Source organism: Coffea eugenioides, unplaced genomic scaffold (assembly GCF_003713205.1).
Source record: "Coffea eugenioides isolate CCC68of unplaced genomic scaffold, Ceug_1.0 ScVebR1_2463;HRSCAF=3493, whole genome shotgun sequence".
In the NCBI taxonomy this organism is placed as follows: domain Eukaryota; kingdom Viridiplantae; phylum Streptophyta; class Magnoliopsida; order Gentianales; family Rubiaceae; genus Coffea; species Coffea eugenioides.
This window is the reverse complement of record NW_020862953.1, coordinates 19470-38170: the sequence shown is the minus strand read 5'-3', so window position 1 is coordinate 38170 and position 18701 is coordinate 19470. Positions and strand designations below refer to the sequence as shown.

Genomic DNA, 18701 nt, shown 5'->3' with positions numbered 1-18701 from the left:
TTTCTGACGTCTATTAGAGATACCTGTTGTGGAGTAGTGACTACAATAGCACCATCTATTCCAGTCGCTTGAAGAAATTGAACAATTGAGATGTGCTCATCCGAGGTTCCAGGTGGAGCATCAATCACAAGAAAATCAAGCTCCCCCCAATAAACGTCCTTTAAGAACTGCTTGATTAGGCCATTCTTGCGGGGACCTCTCCATATGACGGCCTCATCTGGGTTGGGAAGCATAAATCCAATTGACATGACCCCAAGGTTAGACTCAACATAAACAGGAGACCATCCAAGATTACTTTGGTGAATCTCTTGTCCTTCAAGGCCAAGCATCTTTGGGATGCTTGGTCCACAAATATCTATATCAAGTAGACCCACTTGAAAATCCATAGCTGCTAGTGAATAAGAAAGTTGAGCTGAGAATGTACTCTTGCCCACACCACCCTTGCCAGATAAAACCAGTATCTTGTGCTTTACAGTAGCCATTCGCTCTACTATGGTAACCAAATCTGCAACAGAAATCAAGAAGAAATAAACCAGTAAATAAATGTTCCTTGCCTCATAAGAGCAATGATCGAGCAGAACTATACAAAAGCTGCAGGAAACTAGGAAAGGCAAGCTTGAAAAATTTTCTGCCATACAGCACTCAGATGAAAAATGATTCATATGAACCTCTAATGAAAATTGAGATCCAGTTAAAAATGAGATCCACATTTTCCAGAAGCTAGTACATGGCAGAAATATCTGTTTTAGATGATGCTTGCATCAGAAGAAAAAATTGGAAGCATGCCAATTTCCTACCAGTAAAACTTGACAGTTTCAATTTATCTCAAGACCACCCAACTCCTGGTTTCTCAAACTTTTCATTAATTGTTGGTACTTCATGCCAACAGAAGAAAATGCATCAAGTCATCAATATTTTCAACCCTCAAAAGCAGTAAAATACACAGACTCATGCAAATATAGTAAAATAAGAGTTCACATTGATCCATTTTGAAAAAGGGGGGGGGGACCCACACTAACTGCGAGCTCAGCACAGCCAAGAATACATCAGCTAATGTTGGAGTTCAACCTTAGACGGAATCATGAACCCAAGAACTTAATTACCAGAACACAAAATAACAAGACAGTAGTTAAAGTACTTTAGAAGAAAATATTCTTTTCTTGACTCCAAATGCCTCAATTTAATAACTATTCATTTCCAGTGACAAACTACAGATAATTTCACTAAAATCTCAATTCCAATGTCCCTAGTTTGATGATTGAATATGTTCCATTCTCATGCAATTCATCATTACTACCACCTAAGGCAAGTTTTCCGCAAGAAGCAGTTGGAATTCAACATGTCAGGTTATAAAAATTTTGCCCTGACATTTTTTCCCATTAGTAGACATGCCCATTTTCACAGGTGGAGAATCAAGTTGAGCATATCACAATCTCACATATTTAAGGATCTAGCTATTTGAAAGCTAGATATCATGCATTCTGAAGGATTAACAAAAAGCATAAATTCATTGGCAATAACAGCAGTTTTATGAAAACACTTAAAAGAATCAAGATGCAATATGAAAGAGAGAGAAGATTCAACACCAATTAGAAGTATTTATAAGAAAAGCAGCTGGAGTGGCGAAAGCTATTGCAAATGAATATGATTAACAAAAGCATGGCACATCCCATTGACTTTGGTTACTGCCTTCTGTTTTATATCAGTTCATTCTTTTGGGGGGAGTGCAGCAAGTAAAATCTTCAACTTAAGCAATACAAGAAAACTTTACAGGAGGTCCAGAATGTGTGAATGCTACGTGTGAGACACACACCACTACCTAATGGCTTCCTTTTTCTCAGAAACAATCGCAACAGATAAATCCGGCATAGTATGTTCAGTTTTGACATATGACAAATTCCTATCTAAAGCGTCTTTCCATCAAGTTAACAACACACAGTCATGAGCTGCAAAATTGTTTATGACATATGAAAACACCATTCAAGTAGCACCAATCAGAACAAGTACAGTACTGAATTGTTTCTTTTTTTTTTTAAAAAAAAAAGCAAATTAAAAACCACAAGATCATGTGGCTAACATCAAGTGATCCAGATTGGGCTTCATCTAGCCTACCTGTAGTATTCGAGAAATTCAAGTTAGTTAAGTTACCTAACAGCATTTAACTCCAATACTATATCTCACTTACTTTGAGAGTGTGATCTTGAATACGTTCTAGGGATGCTTGGCTTAACTGAACACATCAAGCTAATCTTGAATACATTCTAGGGATGCTTGGCTTAACTGAACATATCGAGCTATCAGTCAAGCTCTAGTACAGCGTTGGAGAAATGTTATTAGAACGATTCAATCCCATTTTGCTAAACTTTACCCAACATTTGTCTGCCAATATTAACAGAGGTAGCCGCAAAAACATATTTCAGTAAAAACTACCCGTGTACAAACTACTCAAATTATTCTAAATTGGAAATTTGGCTTTTCAACAACCAAATCCCGTTTAATCCTCTGCTTATTCTCACCATCTTCTGAAATTTAAGAGGTTTAACAGTACATGACATATCAAATAAAAATTTTACATTTTTTATGCCTCCCCTCCTTGCAACCATTCAAAAATCAATAACAATAATTTAATTTGAGTTAAACACCTTCTCCCTCCCCGCCGCGGCCCTTCCCCATCAAAACAAAAACTAAAAAAAATAACAGATATTTTTGCTAAAAAAAAAAAAGGACCTGGGTCGGGGCCTTTAGGAGCAGTAGCACAGGCTTCTTGATTAGGGCATCCTTTACATGCATCAGATTTTCCCGCTGACTCCGATTGGGTCCCTGGACAATCTGAAAACCCAAAACAAAATTTAAACAAAAAAAGAATAATTTATTGGGTAGTCGAAAACAAAATAAAAATCAACTTTACTGGTAAAATTGAAAAGGAAAAAAGTGAATACAGTGTTAAAATTTCTTTATATACGTTCATTTGCATTTTCTGGGACGTCTTTGTAGTCTCCGTTCTCCATTTTTCTTGCCTCCGCCAGGTAAAAGTAGAGAAATCCCCAAGTTTTCTTGCTTCTGACACAATGAAATGCAGTGAGAGACGCTGTTTTAGGCCCTTCGATTAAGCTGCACACAGCAGAATTCGGATTTAAAAGAGACGGTTTCAAGTTTCAAAGCAAAATTAGCCGACCTTCTGAACCGCCAGTAAAGTCAGCTGGGTATTTGAACCGGGCTGGACCGCCAGTAAAATCAACCCGGTATATGATGCAGCCAACCGATATTTAATCTGAGCAAACTACTCAAACCCGGAAATTGTTCCGGGTATCTAAGCAACCGGTTGGTGAACAAAATTCGCATTTATAAATGTTGAATTTGTAAACCAACGCAAATTTAGTGTTTAAAAACCTTTGATGTGAAATTATTTCTTCAAATATTCAACTGCCTTTTGAAACTCCTATAAAATTTGACCGAGTTTCTTTTATAAAAATACATGAACATATAGGATCATTAATATAGCCTTTTTTTAATCAAATATTCACTAATGAGATTATACCACATGCGTTCACATTATTTGAATCCATACAAAAACCGTTGCAATTTGATAGAATAAATTTTTCTAGGATTTAATTTACATGTTTTATGGATGCAGGAATGCTAAATCCTTTAGGAATCCAATGTTCCATAGATATCATTATCTAATGTTCCATAGAAATAAGTTGTGACTACATCACATATATCAAGTTTTTGATACACTACTAAATTTACAAGATATCTCAATATAATTCCATTGATTACTAGTGAATATGTCTCATCATAATCAAGGCCTAATCTTTATGAAAATTCTTGGGTTACAAGTCTTGCATTTTATCTCACAACTTTATTTTTCTCATTTATTTTTTTTCACAAATATCCATTTATATCTCACCGATTTTAAACCTTCAAGTATTTGGACGATAGGTCCAAAAACTTTTCTTTTAACTAATGAATCTAATTCAGATTAAATTGCATCTATTCAATTTTGTCGAACATTTCTACACCGACATTCGTCAACCAATTTAGGTTCATGATCCTCATCTTCTTCCATAATATTAAGTGCTACATTATATTCAAAAATATTATCAACAATTATTTCTTTTGGTTTCAACTTTTTCTCGTAGTAACAAAATTAATTGAACTTTTTACAATTTCATCATCTTCAAGAGTGACCTCTTCAAGAGGTTGAATTTTATCACTATTAGTATTTTGGAGTGTTTGATCAATTCTTGATTCTTTAATTTTATTATCATTATTCAATCCTTTTTTCTTGCAAGAATTTTTATCTTTGGAATCTAGGTGTTTGCCATCCTTCAAGCATGTTTTACACTCATTAGCACTTGTAATTTATACTTTTGGGATATCAATTTAAATTAAAGCATTTTTTACAATAATATATGATTTAATAATTCTTTTGGTGTCACTAATTGCATCAATAAGTGATTCACAATTGTTTGCAAATATATATGTACACGATTAAAATTTCAAGTCTGCAAAAAACAAGAAATATACATGACAAATATGTAATATATAAATTTGGAATAATTGTGAGTACAATCTCTGGGATTTTTTCGAACTTCTGGAGAGTTTCCCTTGATTCTTGTCCTCAAACGCCGATCCAAGGGCTTCACAGCTTGCTTTGGACCAACCACCAACTCCTTCAAATCTTGATATGGAAGATTTGAAGGACTTGAAAGTTATTTGAAAACTCAAGTCTTGATATATGGGAGACTTGGAGAGCTTGAAGACCCCAACCTTCGTAGCTTGGAGTTTCAATACTTGAGCGTATGAGATGCCTCTGAATGTGTCTCTGTGTCCTTGATTTGGTTGAGAGACCCCTATTTATAACTGTAGCAAGAGGTAGAGGTTGAAGACCTGTGTACCACTTTACTTGTCTTGCAAGACGTGCAGTCATATTAGGACTGTGCTAGTCAAATATTATCTCTTCATTTTATATTTATTAATAATGAGATAAGTAATTCCTCGATTGGCCAAACTCGTGGGGACACGTGACGTGGCGCCGTTTGACTAGTCAAGCTATCACAGTATATAAGAAATATATGTGGATTAAACAACTCTAAATATTATCTCTTTAACACGAAATAAATATTTAGATATTTATCCAAAAATTTCGAGTCACGTAGATATAATTTGGTTAGTAGAGACATCCTCGCAATTTCAATTGATTGGAACGTCCCAACTTGACACGTGGCAAAATATAATTGGTCATTTAATAACCAATTTTTCCCAAGTGTACGTGACATATGGCAATATCCGATTGGATAGAAATAAGCCATAAAAATAATTTATAGACCAATGGTAATTTTTAGAATTTAATTAAAATTCCATTGTCTACAAATGCCCCCTCAAAACTTGTTTGTGAAAACGGAGTATTTGAACGAGCAAGTTTTGACATCTTTAATTTAAATACAATCAAAACAATATTGATTTCCAACCAAAGTCCACAGGTGAATTTGCATACGCCTTTAATTAATGGTGCGGAGTGGTGATTGAAAGTATTATCACTTTGAATTCCCGAGACCGGATTGCCCCATATTGAAGCCTTACAAGTCCGTGAATAGACTTTACTTAAAGCTTTGCAATGTCATGGTTTTTGAATTGGTTATAGGATGGCCATGCAAAGGACTTTTCAATTCGTCACTGCTAGACATTAAATGCATGCATAGCTTGGTGGGGCCAATGGTTTAAATTTTCAAGACCAAAACCTTTCCATGCAATATCTATACCATGGCTATATCACAAATCCAATGAAGTAGCTATCCTGCCGTATGCAATAGCTTGATAAGGCCAATGACTCCAATTTCCAATATGATTCTCCCGTGGCCCACGAGTCCTTTCTTATACCAACCACGATTGCTCAATCCCTAAGCCAAATTAGAATTCTTTGCCATAGCAGATTACTTAGCCGGCGTAGTCCACAAGACCTTTGACAAATCGGTTTCGGATCAATAAAGTCGATTCCAAAAAGAACTCAATTTTCTTACAGATTCGTATGGAAGAAACTTTCTTCTTGGCTCAGATTCACACCAAACCTTCCCCTATAAATAGCCACGTCTGGTCACAACTTTTGAACGAGTTTATTTTTTTTTCTTCAGCTATATCATCAAGCGGCCGCTGCTTCAAGGGACAACCATCATCCATTGGTTATACTCCAATAAGTACTTTCTTTTCGTTTGTCAGGTACTTCAAGTTTTTTTTTTACTCGCAACATTTAATTGTTACAAGGAGTTTCGGTCAAGGCTCTTACGTGTTTCATCGTTTGATGCTTTGAACATGATCAGCACTTGGAACTTATTTGTCTACTCAACATGTGCTTTTGACGTGTATCCCCAACACATTACAAGACAGTTTGGCCTTTTGATTTATCTACTAAAATAACGCCAAGCATGATATTTGAGCTATTCCTCATGGCTGAAAATTTAATCTCAATTTTCGTACCAATTTTTTTGCGTCTCAAATATTCCTATCATATATGATTTCGATCTAAATTTTGTCAACTTGCTTCTTCGTAGATAACCAAAGCTATGCTTGACGAGGGGTCCGAAACAATTCCGGAGACTTGAGAAAAGGCAATCAACTTGGTAATTTAATTACCAAAAATTTATAAGGATTTCCCTTCATCATCTAATATTTTCTTTTACAAAATTTCAGCAAGCATGCAAATCAAGGACTACGCCACGCCATTGCCCCATATCTCATTGACGGGTGAACGGGGAGGATCTCAAACGAAAAGTTTGTCATTGTATGTGAACAAGCCAGCGATCGGCAACTTTGCTGAGCCTTTTATGCCCCTTGAATGATGCTTTCATCTCGAAGATTGGACTAGCAAGTGGACTAAGGAAGTGGTGGCACCATCGACTTTCTCCACTACGTCGAGGGAAGAAGAAGTGATTGTATTAAACTCGTCACTCCACAATGGAGATCCAGAAATAGCCAAATTCACGCTTCTGTTCGTAGGATTCAATATTGACAACACTACAGGGAAGATCCCTTCGTCCTTCTTTGGCGAGGCGTGCTTCACCTCTCATTATTGGGAGTGGGTCGAGGACATCCTTGGGAGATATAAAGAGGTGCTCACACGTGCCGGCATATTTGAAGCTGTCTATGCGTCGCGATTCTCTTACGATCGCTGTGAAAATATCTTGCGAGCCTTCTTCAAATAGTGGTGTCCCTCGACAAATACACTCCATACGCCCGTTGGGGAGCTATCCATTACACTTTGGGACCTTTATCTACTTGGTGGCCTTTCGATCGATGGCTCGTTCTTTGATGAAGTTGTTCCTTCAGCACATGAACTTCTCACTCGTGATAAAGAAGGGAAGCCACTTCTCCCCGAGAGCTGCAGGTATCTCTTTTCGGCTTACTACCACCTCTAGACGAATGACCAAGGAGTATGGATGAAAGACTGGATTCGCTTCTGGTTCACAGGAGAAGCTAGGTATAGGGCTCCTCCGAACAGGGCGAATAGAAGAAAGACCGCATCTAAACCAAAGATGACCTATAACCCTTCTGGAAGTGTAGAGACTCATGATCTTGCCGATACCAAGGATTTCGACGTCCCTTTTGATGCATTGAACATCCCAGGGTCTTTGAGAAAGGAAACTTATATTGCGGCATTCATAGCGTGTCGGATTTGCAAGTTCTTTTTGCCAAGCAAAAAGGTCGACCGTATTCGTCCAAGTGTCTTCAAGGTTGCATGCTTAATGGTCATAGGGAAAAGATTTTGCCTTGCAATTCCCGTTCTTGCGAGCATATATCATGGGTTGAGGGAGATCGTCCACGCCCCTAACCTTGGAGAATGTGGGGTAACTTTTCTAATCCATTACGTCTATGCTTGGATTGGCCAATACTTCGATGTATATTATGAAAACAATCAAGTGAGTAGCCACCACGCGCGCATGACAAGATTTAGCGGTGAGAAAATGGCAATATTTTATGGCAAATCAGAAGCTGAGGAAATCTTCAAAGAAGTGAATCCTTTGATGCTTCCCAAATTATGTTAGACTGAGAATGAAGAAAATGTGTTGATCGACGATGGATCCTTATCATCAAGGCTCACGAGCTACTTTATCAGTCAACGCTCTTACCACTTAACTCTACGCAAGGATAATACCTTTATTATCGAAAAATATAATCCTTGTAGGTTTAGCAGACAATTCGGCTTCTGTCAGGACATTTCCAACAACTTGAAAGAGATCACTCACACTTATACTTTGGATGAGGCTATTCAACTATGAAATTTCTCAGTTCGCACGCAGACGCGATCTCGGATGACTATACCCACGCACAGAAAGCATCTATTGATCACAAAAGACTATGACGCCTGGTAAGGTTACCTCAGCAATCATCGAAGAAGAGTAAGACTACCTCCGCCAATGAGTCAGTGCATTATAATGGAGCTATAGAGATTGTAACGGGTCTTATCTCATCCACCTTGCGGAAGAACAAAATTACTAGCAGTCCCTTGAAAAACATTGTCACAAAAAATAAGTCTTCCAAGAACTCTCGACAGGCCATCAAAGAGGCGCAACCAGTGATTCCAACAAAGAAGACGCCGTCCAAAGTTTCAAAATCCGTATCCGTGACTCACATAGAAGAAGATGTCGAAATTGAAACGGTGGACGATCGTGATTCTATCGAGGCTATAGAAAAGGAAGGGACTCAAGTTCAGGGCATCGGATCTACCCAAGAAGGAACCTATTTGTTGGCAAGCGGTAGTAGTAGTCAAGACCGTCATTGGAACCGATAAAAAAAGAGGACATCTTCTGATTTGCAGAAGGTTTCCTTTACACCATCGTTGGTTGGAGTGTCGCCACTTAAGATAATCATCTCTCCATTTTTTTCTTTTACTTTTTTTTTGTAACCCTTATTTTTAACTCTCGTAATATTCTCCTTTTTTTTTCAGCCCCCCATTTCTTGAATTTCACCAAGAAGATGTTGGTAACAATTCACCACCCGAACTCGAAACTGATGGTATAGTTTCAAACAACAAAAGTGACGAAATAGCTATCAGTACTCCAAAACAATTTGCCCTCAATGGAGGTACCTCATACGTAAGAAGGAGTTAACTAGTTCGTACGAGATCCGAAAGAGACCTAAACCAGCACTGGTTTCAGAATTTCACGGGCAAAAATTGATCCAAGCGCACGAAGGAAATACTTGCAGAGTTTGTGGATGGATTTTCATGGGCAGATTCTTGACACTCCTATTGAGCAGATCTCTTTTTTAAAAGAGTGCGCAGAGAAAATCATTGCGAAAATCACAAGAACGGATCCTACCAATGGTCTCCCTTTAAAGGACTACTTGATAGAATTGTTTGCCAAGATGGAGGCATATGATGTTTTGGCATCTTCATCGTGGGAAAAGATGAGCAAAGAAACACATGCAGAACTCCTTTCCAAAATGACCGCCCAACTCGGGAGAGCTAAGGCGAATGAAGAAGAACTAACTCGTTATCTGTAAAGTCTTGAAGAAAATTTGCAGTCCATTGAAGACAGGAAGAAAGTTCTGCAATAGGAACTTATCAATTTGGAGAAATAAGATCTGGAAATCAGCTCAACTATCGATCAAAAGGATGAAAGAGCACATGATGAGCTCTCTTCTATTGAAAGTACTAGCATCTTGACTGACGACGCAGTGAAGGAACTTGAAGACATGAAATCTGCACTTGAATCATGCAAAATAGCTGTAGTGGATTACAAATTTGATATTTAGATTTTTCACCATGTCTTTTTTCGAATCCCTCTTTTTTTCATTTTTTTCCCATGTAATTAATTTTTTTTATGAATAATAAAATGTTTTTCGCTCTTTATCTCTTATTATTTTTCTTTTTTTTTAAGAGAAAAGAACTTTCGAATTTAGCATTTTATTTTCAAGGGGAAAGAAGAGAGATTTTTTATTTCAAGAGAAAAAAAAGTTTGGTTTAGGAGGTGTAACTAAACTTAGAAGTCACCCTCTAAACTGCCTACGTATCCCAAAAGGGAATCAAGTCACGCGTAATTCCTGCCGTTCACATTTTAATCTCATGTGGGTCAGGAGCATCTATTTGTTTACCACCTTAGACTTGGTGGAGTGTTTCAACAGTTTAACCACATACTACACTATTGGTGGTTGCCATCCACAGTTTTATCTCATGCGGACCAGGAGCATCTATTTGTTTACCACCTTAAACTTGGTGGAGTGTTTCAGCAGTTTAACCACATATTACACTATTGGTGGTTGCCATCCACAGTTTAGTTCATGCGGGTCAGGAGCATCTATTTGTTTACCACCTTAGACTTGGTGGAATGTTTCAACAGTTTAACCACATACTACACTATTGGTGGTTGCCATCCACAGTTTTAGCTCATGCGGGCCAGGAGCATCGCGTGGTTCCGATTACGTATAGTACCTTTTTAGGTATTTGCCATTGATGGGATCAACTCTTAATCCATCCTCAGCAACCAACTTGTATGAGCCATTTATATACACTTCTCGAACAACATATGGACCATCCATTTAGGAGTAAACTTTCTTTGTCCACAATGAGTGAGAATGATCGGTCTTCGAATAGCGAGTACTAACTCTCCAATTTGGAAAGAGCGTGGCCGGACATGCTTATTGAATGCTCTTGAAAGGCGGGCTTGATAGCACTCAATTCGTTGTTAAGTTTCCAATCTCTTTTCATCGAGTGCTTCTAACTCTTCAAGGCGAAGACGAACATTATCTTTTTCATTGAACCCTTCTTGAATCGCAATTCTTAGCGAAGGTATTTGACACTCAAGTGGAAGAACAGTTTCAACAACGTAAACAAGCGCGTATGGGGTTGCTTGCGTGGGAGTTCAAAAAGTAATTCTGTATGCCCAAAGTGCTTCTCCAATTTGAAGATGCCAATCCCTTTTCGATTTATCCACGATTTTCTTCAACAGATTATACAAGGTCTTGTTGAATGCTTCAGCGAGTCTATTTGCAACAGCATAGTATATGGAAGAATTATATTGTTTAAAATGAAACTTTTCGCAAAGCTTATTCATTACTACATTGCAAAAAGATTTACCATTATTAGTGATAATATAATGTGGGACTCCATACCGATAAATGATGTGCAAAAAAATGAAATCTACTACATTCTCCTTTTTGACCTCTCTTAGAGGAACTGTTTCAACCCACTTTGAGAAGTAATCTGTCGCCGCCAAAATAAACATGTGTCCGCTAGAAGATTTTGGAAGCAGTCCAACTATATCCAAACCCCAAGTATCGAACGGCCAAGAAGCCATAGTTGGGTGCAACAGTTCAGGAGGTTGATGGATGAAATTGCCATGGAATTGACAACTTTGACATCTTCTAGCAAAGTCGATGCAGTCCTTCACCATCGTTGGCCAGTAGTATCCCATTCTTTTAATGCGAAGTGTAACTTCGGGCCAGATCGATGAACACCACATATTCCAGAGTGAGTCTCTTCCATTGCCTGCATGGCCTCATCTTCTCCAAGACATCGTAGAAACACTCCATCAAATGATCTTCGGTAAAGCGTCCCTTTGTAGTAAATGAAGCGTGGCGCTCGACGACATATATCAATCCTTTTCTTGGGATCTTCTGGTAACTTTTCATAATTAAGGTAATCAATGATGAGGTGACGACAATCCTCCCTTTCAATCTCATGGACAAAAATATGATAAATATTTTCTTCCCCACCTTTATCTTCTTCATCGAACATCGGAGGTATGACCCAATTTTGACATATTGAAATTTGATTTCGATGAGAAGATAGAGTGATCATGGACGCTAACTTTGCCAAAAAGTCAGCTTGTTGGTTGAAATTTCTAGGGATATGTTCTATAGTGACATTATCTAAATATCCCATGAGTTGTCTTGCATACTTATAATATGGGATCAATTCAGGTTTCTTGACATCATAAATGCTAAGAAATTGATTTACCACTAATTTTGAATCACCATAAATTTTAAGATGCAACCGTTTCATGTCTATAGCCGTTTCAAAACCGAGAATTAACGCCTGATATTCGGCCATATTATTTGAACACCGACGTGTTAAAGTGAAAGAATACGACAATATATCTGCTTCAGGAGTATAAAAGATAACTCCAGCACCAACTCCATCGCGGTGAGCAGCTCCATCGAAATACATAGACCACGAAAATTCGACCATAAACACTTCTTCATCAGGGAGTTCATCAGTCAACTCCCACTCGGCAAGCATGGGATGATCGGCTAGAAAGTCTGCCAATATTTGTCCTTTGACAGCCTTCGCAGGTACATAAATAATTTCGAATTGTTGAAACTGAAGGTACCATCTCGCAAGCCGGTCAGACAGTACAGGTTTTGCCATGACATACTTAATGGGGTTAGACTTGGATATGAGTCGGACAGTGTGTGCTTGAAAAAAATGTTTCAATTCTGGATGGCAAATATAAGCACCAAACACAACTTCGCGACGGGTGAATAATTCAACTCATTAGATGTTATCATCTGACTCAAATAATACAGCGCATTCTCCTTACTTTCATCATTTTCTTGAGCAAGTAAGGCTCCAACCGACTGTTCTTGAGCAGAAATATAGAGGATCAATGGTTTACCTGAAATTGGTGCAGGTAACACAGGAGGATTCATGAGGTACATTTTAATACTTGTAAAAACATTTCTACAAACTTTATCCCACACGAAGGGTACCCCTTTTTTCATCAGTCGACTAAAAGGTTGGCATCGTCCAACCAAATTAGAGATAAACCTCCGGATGTAAGCCAACTTTCCTTGAAGGTTCTTCAATTCATGGATATTTCGCGGTTCAGACATGTTCACAATGGCATCAATTTTAGATCGATCGACCTCTATTTCTCGCTGATGAATGATGAAAACGAGAAACTTGCCAGAAGTGATTCCGAATGCGCACTTCAAAGGATTCATTTTTAGTTGGTATCTTTGAAAGCGTTGAAAAACTCTTCGAAGGTCTTGAATATGATCTTCTCATTTCTTTGATTTTACCACAAGATCATCAACGTAACACTCCATATTTTTATGGAGCATATCATCAAAAATTCTTTGCATTGCCCTTTAATATGTTGCTCCAGCATTTTTCAAGCCAAACGGCATCACCTTGTAGCAATAAATTCCCTTGGGAGTGCGAAAGGCAGTGAGCTCCTCATCTTTGGCTGCTATGCGTATTTGATTGTAGCAAGAAGATCCATCGAGAAAAGATAGTGTTTCATGTCCTGTTGTAGCATCTACTATCAATTCTGTGATGGGGAGTGGAAAATCATTTTTAGGACAAGTTTCATTTAAGTCTCGAAAATCAACACAAATTCGAATTTGCCCATTCTTCTTCCTCACAGGGACAATGCTTGAAATCCATGTTGGATATTTCATTTCCCGTATGAATCCAGTCTCAATCAATCTATTTATCTCATTTTCTATCAGAGGAATCAATTCGAGCGAAAGTGCCTTTGAGTTTACTTGACAGGTTTTGTTCCTCGCTTGACAGACAAATTATGAACGGCGATCCTTGGATCTAAACCGGACATTTCTGAGTAATTCCAGACAAAGACATCCCTGAACTCGAGCAGCAAATCAACATACTCTTTCTCTTCTTCGGGAGTCATACAAGAGCTTATGTAAATTGGGCGAGGATCGTCATTTGTGCCAAGGTTAATCTCCTTTAGCATATCGACTGTATTTTTTACTCCTTGTTCAAGTTCAGGGGGAGCGTCATCCGCATCTTCTTCTTCTTTTTCAGGATCACTGATCGTAATATGATGACAGGAAGCCATACTTTCTTGACCATGTTCTTAAAAAATGGTTTCAATTCTTACATTGAATAAGTCTCCATAGTGCATGAAGAAATTGGAGACTTACTTTCTTAGTCTGTTCTTCTTTATTGGAGTAAGGATTTCTTCCTTGGCAACTTGGTACTCTTGCTTTTTACTGCCTAATCTCTCATAGACGGGAGGTTTCAAATTTTTCGTCTGCCGGCCAAGTCTGTCAAACACAGAAGTACGCTTTGACTTATTTCCCAATCTATCGAACACAAATCTCTTTCGGTTTGTGACCTCCATTTCTTCGTTCATGTAGTTACAACTTGCCCTTTTGATCATTATACCCACAGGAGAGGACGGTTGATAACCAAGACCCATCGATGAATTTTCAACGTTATAGCCTCTTTCTTTCAACATTTTTTGTGTAGGCGTCAATCCGTGAGTCTTCTCGCCAGTCACTTCAGGAGGGAGTTTGCCTAATGCATTTTTCTCATTTGGGTTATAACTTGCCTTAGCAAGAAGTCTATATACATTTGGATCAAAATCTTCTTGAGTCCGATTAGTTGGTAATGAGTAATGTTCCACTGCCGGTTCTTCTTTGGGACGGACAAACCCTTGCAACCTTGCTTTCTCACTTTTAACAGGCTCTATTTTGGTGAGTGGAATATTTAATATGTTATTCCTGATAAAAGAAGACTGCCCTTCTTCTTTCTTTGATCTTGGAATATAACGCAAAATGGGTACTTTGGAATCTTGACCTTCTTCCCTTGCTGACTCTTTTCTTTTTGCTTCTTTTTTAAGATAAAATTTGACGTCAGTAAAGTGAGTCTCGATCTCAGTGAAAGGTTTATCATTGGCAGCAACTTTCTTAACTATACCGTCTCGACAATACTTGAAACATTGATGAAGAGTAGACGATATAATTTCATTCTCATGAATCCAAGGTCTTCCCAAGAGCATGTTATAAGAGGTTTTGGCGTCAATAATATGGAATAACGCACTTGAAGACAACTCACCAATGAGCAATTCAAGCCTTATGAGGCCAATTGCTCTTTGTCTCTCTTGGTTAAATCCTTGGATCATGAGGCGGTTCAGGAAGAGTTTATCGCTTGAGATTGCTAGTTCTTTCATAGCACGTATGGACATGATATTGACAGCAGATCCCTCATCAATGAGTATCCGATTCATCTTCTGTTCTCGGACATATGCACTAGCAAACAAAGGTCGATTGTGGGTGATACGAAATATGGGCCGCTTATGGGCCATGTTTTGGGCTGCAAGATATTGAATCTTTTAGTAATAGTTAGTAGTTTATTTTCTAGATTTCTATTTTATTTGCTAGGAATAAATTCGGTCCAAGACCTCATGTTGAGTTGGATCCGATTTATAGAGTCTAGGCTCACTATAACTTAAGTTGGTTAATTAGCTTTTATTGGGTTATGTTGGGCCAGCTTAAAGCCTTCATTGGATCAATTATAAGCTGACCATTAGATAGTGGATTTGAGTAGTGGAATCGGGCCAAAGGCCTAGCCTAGCCGAGTTAGGGTTTTGTCTTGTAAGGCTATATATAGCCTAGGTTTTCATTCATTAGGGAAAGAATTCAGATTTTATAAAATATATGTGAGTTATTTCACTCTCTCTTGCCTCAAGAGAATTTCCTTTGAATACTTGAGAATTAATCTCAAGCTGTTCAACGAACTTATCAATCAAGTAGTCTCCTTGATTGTGGCGTTCTTCTATCTATACTTTTGGTTCACTAAAGTGGCTAGTCGTGGGTTAAGGAATCTCCTTAGTTCGTGGCTCGTGATTCTAGAAGGGTCAAAGTTCCGCAAAACATCCCAACTTGGTGTTCGTCTAGATCCGTCTCACGTCAGTTGGTATCAAGAGCTAGTCGACGACATCAAGTATATCCTGTTGAGTTTGTTCGTAAGCTTTCTAGTAAATTCTATCTTGCAAAACTGGTTGTGTCTCTCATTGTGTCAAGTCCGATTATTTTCACACAAAAAAAAAAAAAAAAAATTTCTGTCCGCACAGTACTGTTCACCGTTACTGTTCACCGACACTGTTTACCGTTACTGTTCACCCGTTACTGTTCACCGACACTGTTCATCCGATTACAATCTGTCTAGCCTTGTTGTTTGGGTTATCCAACTTGTTTACTTGGTTTTCAAATCTGAATTTTGGCAAAACTTGTTGGAATTTTGTGAATCTTGAAGAGAACTTACAATAATCTTGAGCTTCTTGCATTCTTGATCACAATCTTGAAATTTCTGAAGTTCCTGACAACTTCCTTGAAAGTTCTTGAAAGATCTTGGAGTTCTTGGTAGTTATTATTTGTGGACTTCCTTGTTTTGTGTCGTGGTCGATAGTTGTAGTCAAGAAAAAAAAAACAGAAAACAAAAACGAAAAGAAAAAGAAAGAAAAGAGGAATCGGTTGGCAAGAAAAAAAAAAGGAAAGGAAAGAAAGTGGCAACCGAATTGTTTTGAATAGGAAACCAAATCTGATTTGTGCAATCGTTCTTGGAGTAGAATTTGGAAGTTACCAAAAGTTGTTTCAAGAAAATTACCAAAGGTTGTTTCAAGAAGGTTACCAAAAGTTGTTTCAAGAAGATTACCAAAAGTTGTTTCAAGAAGGTTACCAAAAGTTGTTCAAGAGGAAAAAGGATTTTTCAAAGGGTTTCCAAAAACTAACTTGTTTCCAAAATCAATTAGGAAACTAAGTAAAGCACTTGGATAACTCTTCGTACTCACTTGGACACTCTCTCTCCTACATTTTTAGGAAATTTTCCTAAACTCTCTCATCCATTTTTTTGGAAACTTTCCTAAATTCTCTCATCCGTTTTTTAGGAAACTCTCCTAAAATTCTCTCATCCATTTTTAGGACCTTTCCAGATTCTCATACACCACTTTTGGGGACAAACTTGGTTGACGTTTGGTTGAACTACTTGAGGGAAAATTCTGATTTCTTCAAGGGGGCAATCAAGGGATTTGAAAGTGAATGGTGAGATCATTAGAGTGTTTTTAAACACTTGAGCAAAACACGAGAGTGAGCAAAACACGTAAGGGAGCGAGTGAGGACTGTTCTACTAATTTTTGTTGAGTTTTGCAGGTAATAAAAGTATGAGACAAACGAATGCTCAACTGGAGCTTCACCATCTTGTGCCTAAAGGAGTAAATACTGTGGCATTGCGTGAGGTAACTGAGCAATTGGAAATCATCAAAGCTCAAAAAAATGATTGGTTTTATACACGTTGCCACATCAAGGATAAGGTTTGCAGCTTAGCCATTGATAAGGGTTGTGAAGTTAACCTCGCAAGTACTGTCTTGGTTGAGAAATTGAATCTTCCAACCATTGATCATCTTCGACCTTACAAGTTGCAAAGTGATAGTGGTGATATTTGGATTACTAAGCACACACTTGTTCCTTTTCGTATTGGTCAATACGTGGATGAGGTGTTGTGTGATGTGGTTCCCATTCAAGTGACGCATGTGCTGTTGGGACAATGGTGGATGTTTAATCGAGAAGTCAAATATGATGGATATACTAATAAGTATTCCTTCACATTTAATGGCCGTCGTACCAGGCTTGTGTCGCTTAACTCTAAGCAACTTTGTATTGATCTAGCATACATGAAGAGTGAGCATGAGCGTTATAGTATGAAGAAAGAGCTGGAGGAGAGAATTGTGACTGAAGAGGTAAAATTCGAGGGAGTTGAAAAGGAGAAAGAGGTTGAGAATAATGAGGGGAAAAAGTCAGCTACTGAGCATGAACAAGAGATTAAAAATTCTAAGAGTAAGCTGATTGTGAGAAAGGATGTGAGACCATATGTTTTTTCTAACGATCTTGACTCTACTTTGTTTAGTGTTTCTACTTTTATGCAGGTTAAGCAAGGAAAAATTGAGTTGATCTTGGCATGTTCTATGCCTAAATCCATTGGTGAATATCAAACTTTTCATGGAGTTTGCACCTTAAGTGTTGTCTCTCTTTGTCATCCACTGATGTTCAACGTCAACCATGAGCCTGATTTGCTTGTTGGGAGGAATAATGAAGTTTCAAAGGGAGTTTCTACACTTGAAACTTGTTATAAATTTCCTTCTTATTTTGTTGGTGACAATCCTTTCCTCATTGGTCCAAATTCTGATTCCTTACAACCTAATTTTATTCTTCAATTTGAAGGTTCAGAAGCTGTCTATCTCGATCTTACTCCATTTGTGCAAGATAGGCCATACCAACAACAACTTGCAATGAATTTTGTAACTTTGCAAAATCATGTCCGGGACTTTTCTAACCTGATTGAGCATCACTATGAAGATCCTTATCTTGTGAATGTGAATGGACTGATTAGAGAGCTTTGGAGTGGTTGGAGTCAAGCCTTGAGTTTTCCATGGCAGATTGTGAGCATTTTCAAGCTAACCAAGAGACATGTGCACCGAATTACAATAATCATGACGTATGCAAGTATCATCCATTCTAAGAGAGCCAATATGTGGAGATTTGAAGTTTGATACAGCCAACTCTTGTAGTACCATTCATTTCCAAACACGATTTGAGGACAAATCTTTTTTTTAAGAGGGGGGGAATGATACGAAATATGGGCCGCTTATGGGCCATGTTTTGGGCTGCAAGATATTGAATCTTTTAGTAATAGTTAGTAGTTTATTTTCTAGATTTCTATTTTATTTGCTAGGAATAAATTCGGTCCAAGACCTCATGTTGAGTTGGATCCGATTTATAGAGTCTAGGCTCACTATAACTTAAGTTGGTTAATTAGCTTTTATTGGGTTATGTTGGGCCAGCTTAAAGCCTTCATTGGATCAATTATAAGCTGACCATTAGATAGTGGATTTGAGTAGTGGAATCGGGCCAAAGGCCTAGCCTAGCCGAGTTAGGGTTTTGTCTTGTAAGGCTATATA

The 18701-nt window shown here is 38.0% G+C and overlaps 1 protein-coding gene across 1 annotated transcript; it reads right to left on the bottom strand.

The window, feature by feature from the left end:
- Positions 1-5: 5 nt before the first annotated feature.
- LOC113756734 (cytosolic Fe-S cluster assembly factor NBP35) lies at positions 6-3139 on the bottom strand (the record flags this gene model as incomplete). Its single annotated transcript, XM_027300288.1, has 3 exons — positions 2963-3139; positions 2728-2829; positions 6-505 (listed from the first exon to the last, which is right to left on the bottom strand). Coding segments are annotated over exons 1-3 (648 nt in total), but the record flags the coding sequence as incomplete, so codon positions are not given.
- Between the last annotated feature and the right edge of the window lie 15562 nt (positions 3140-18701).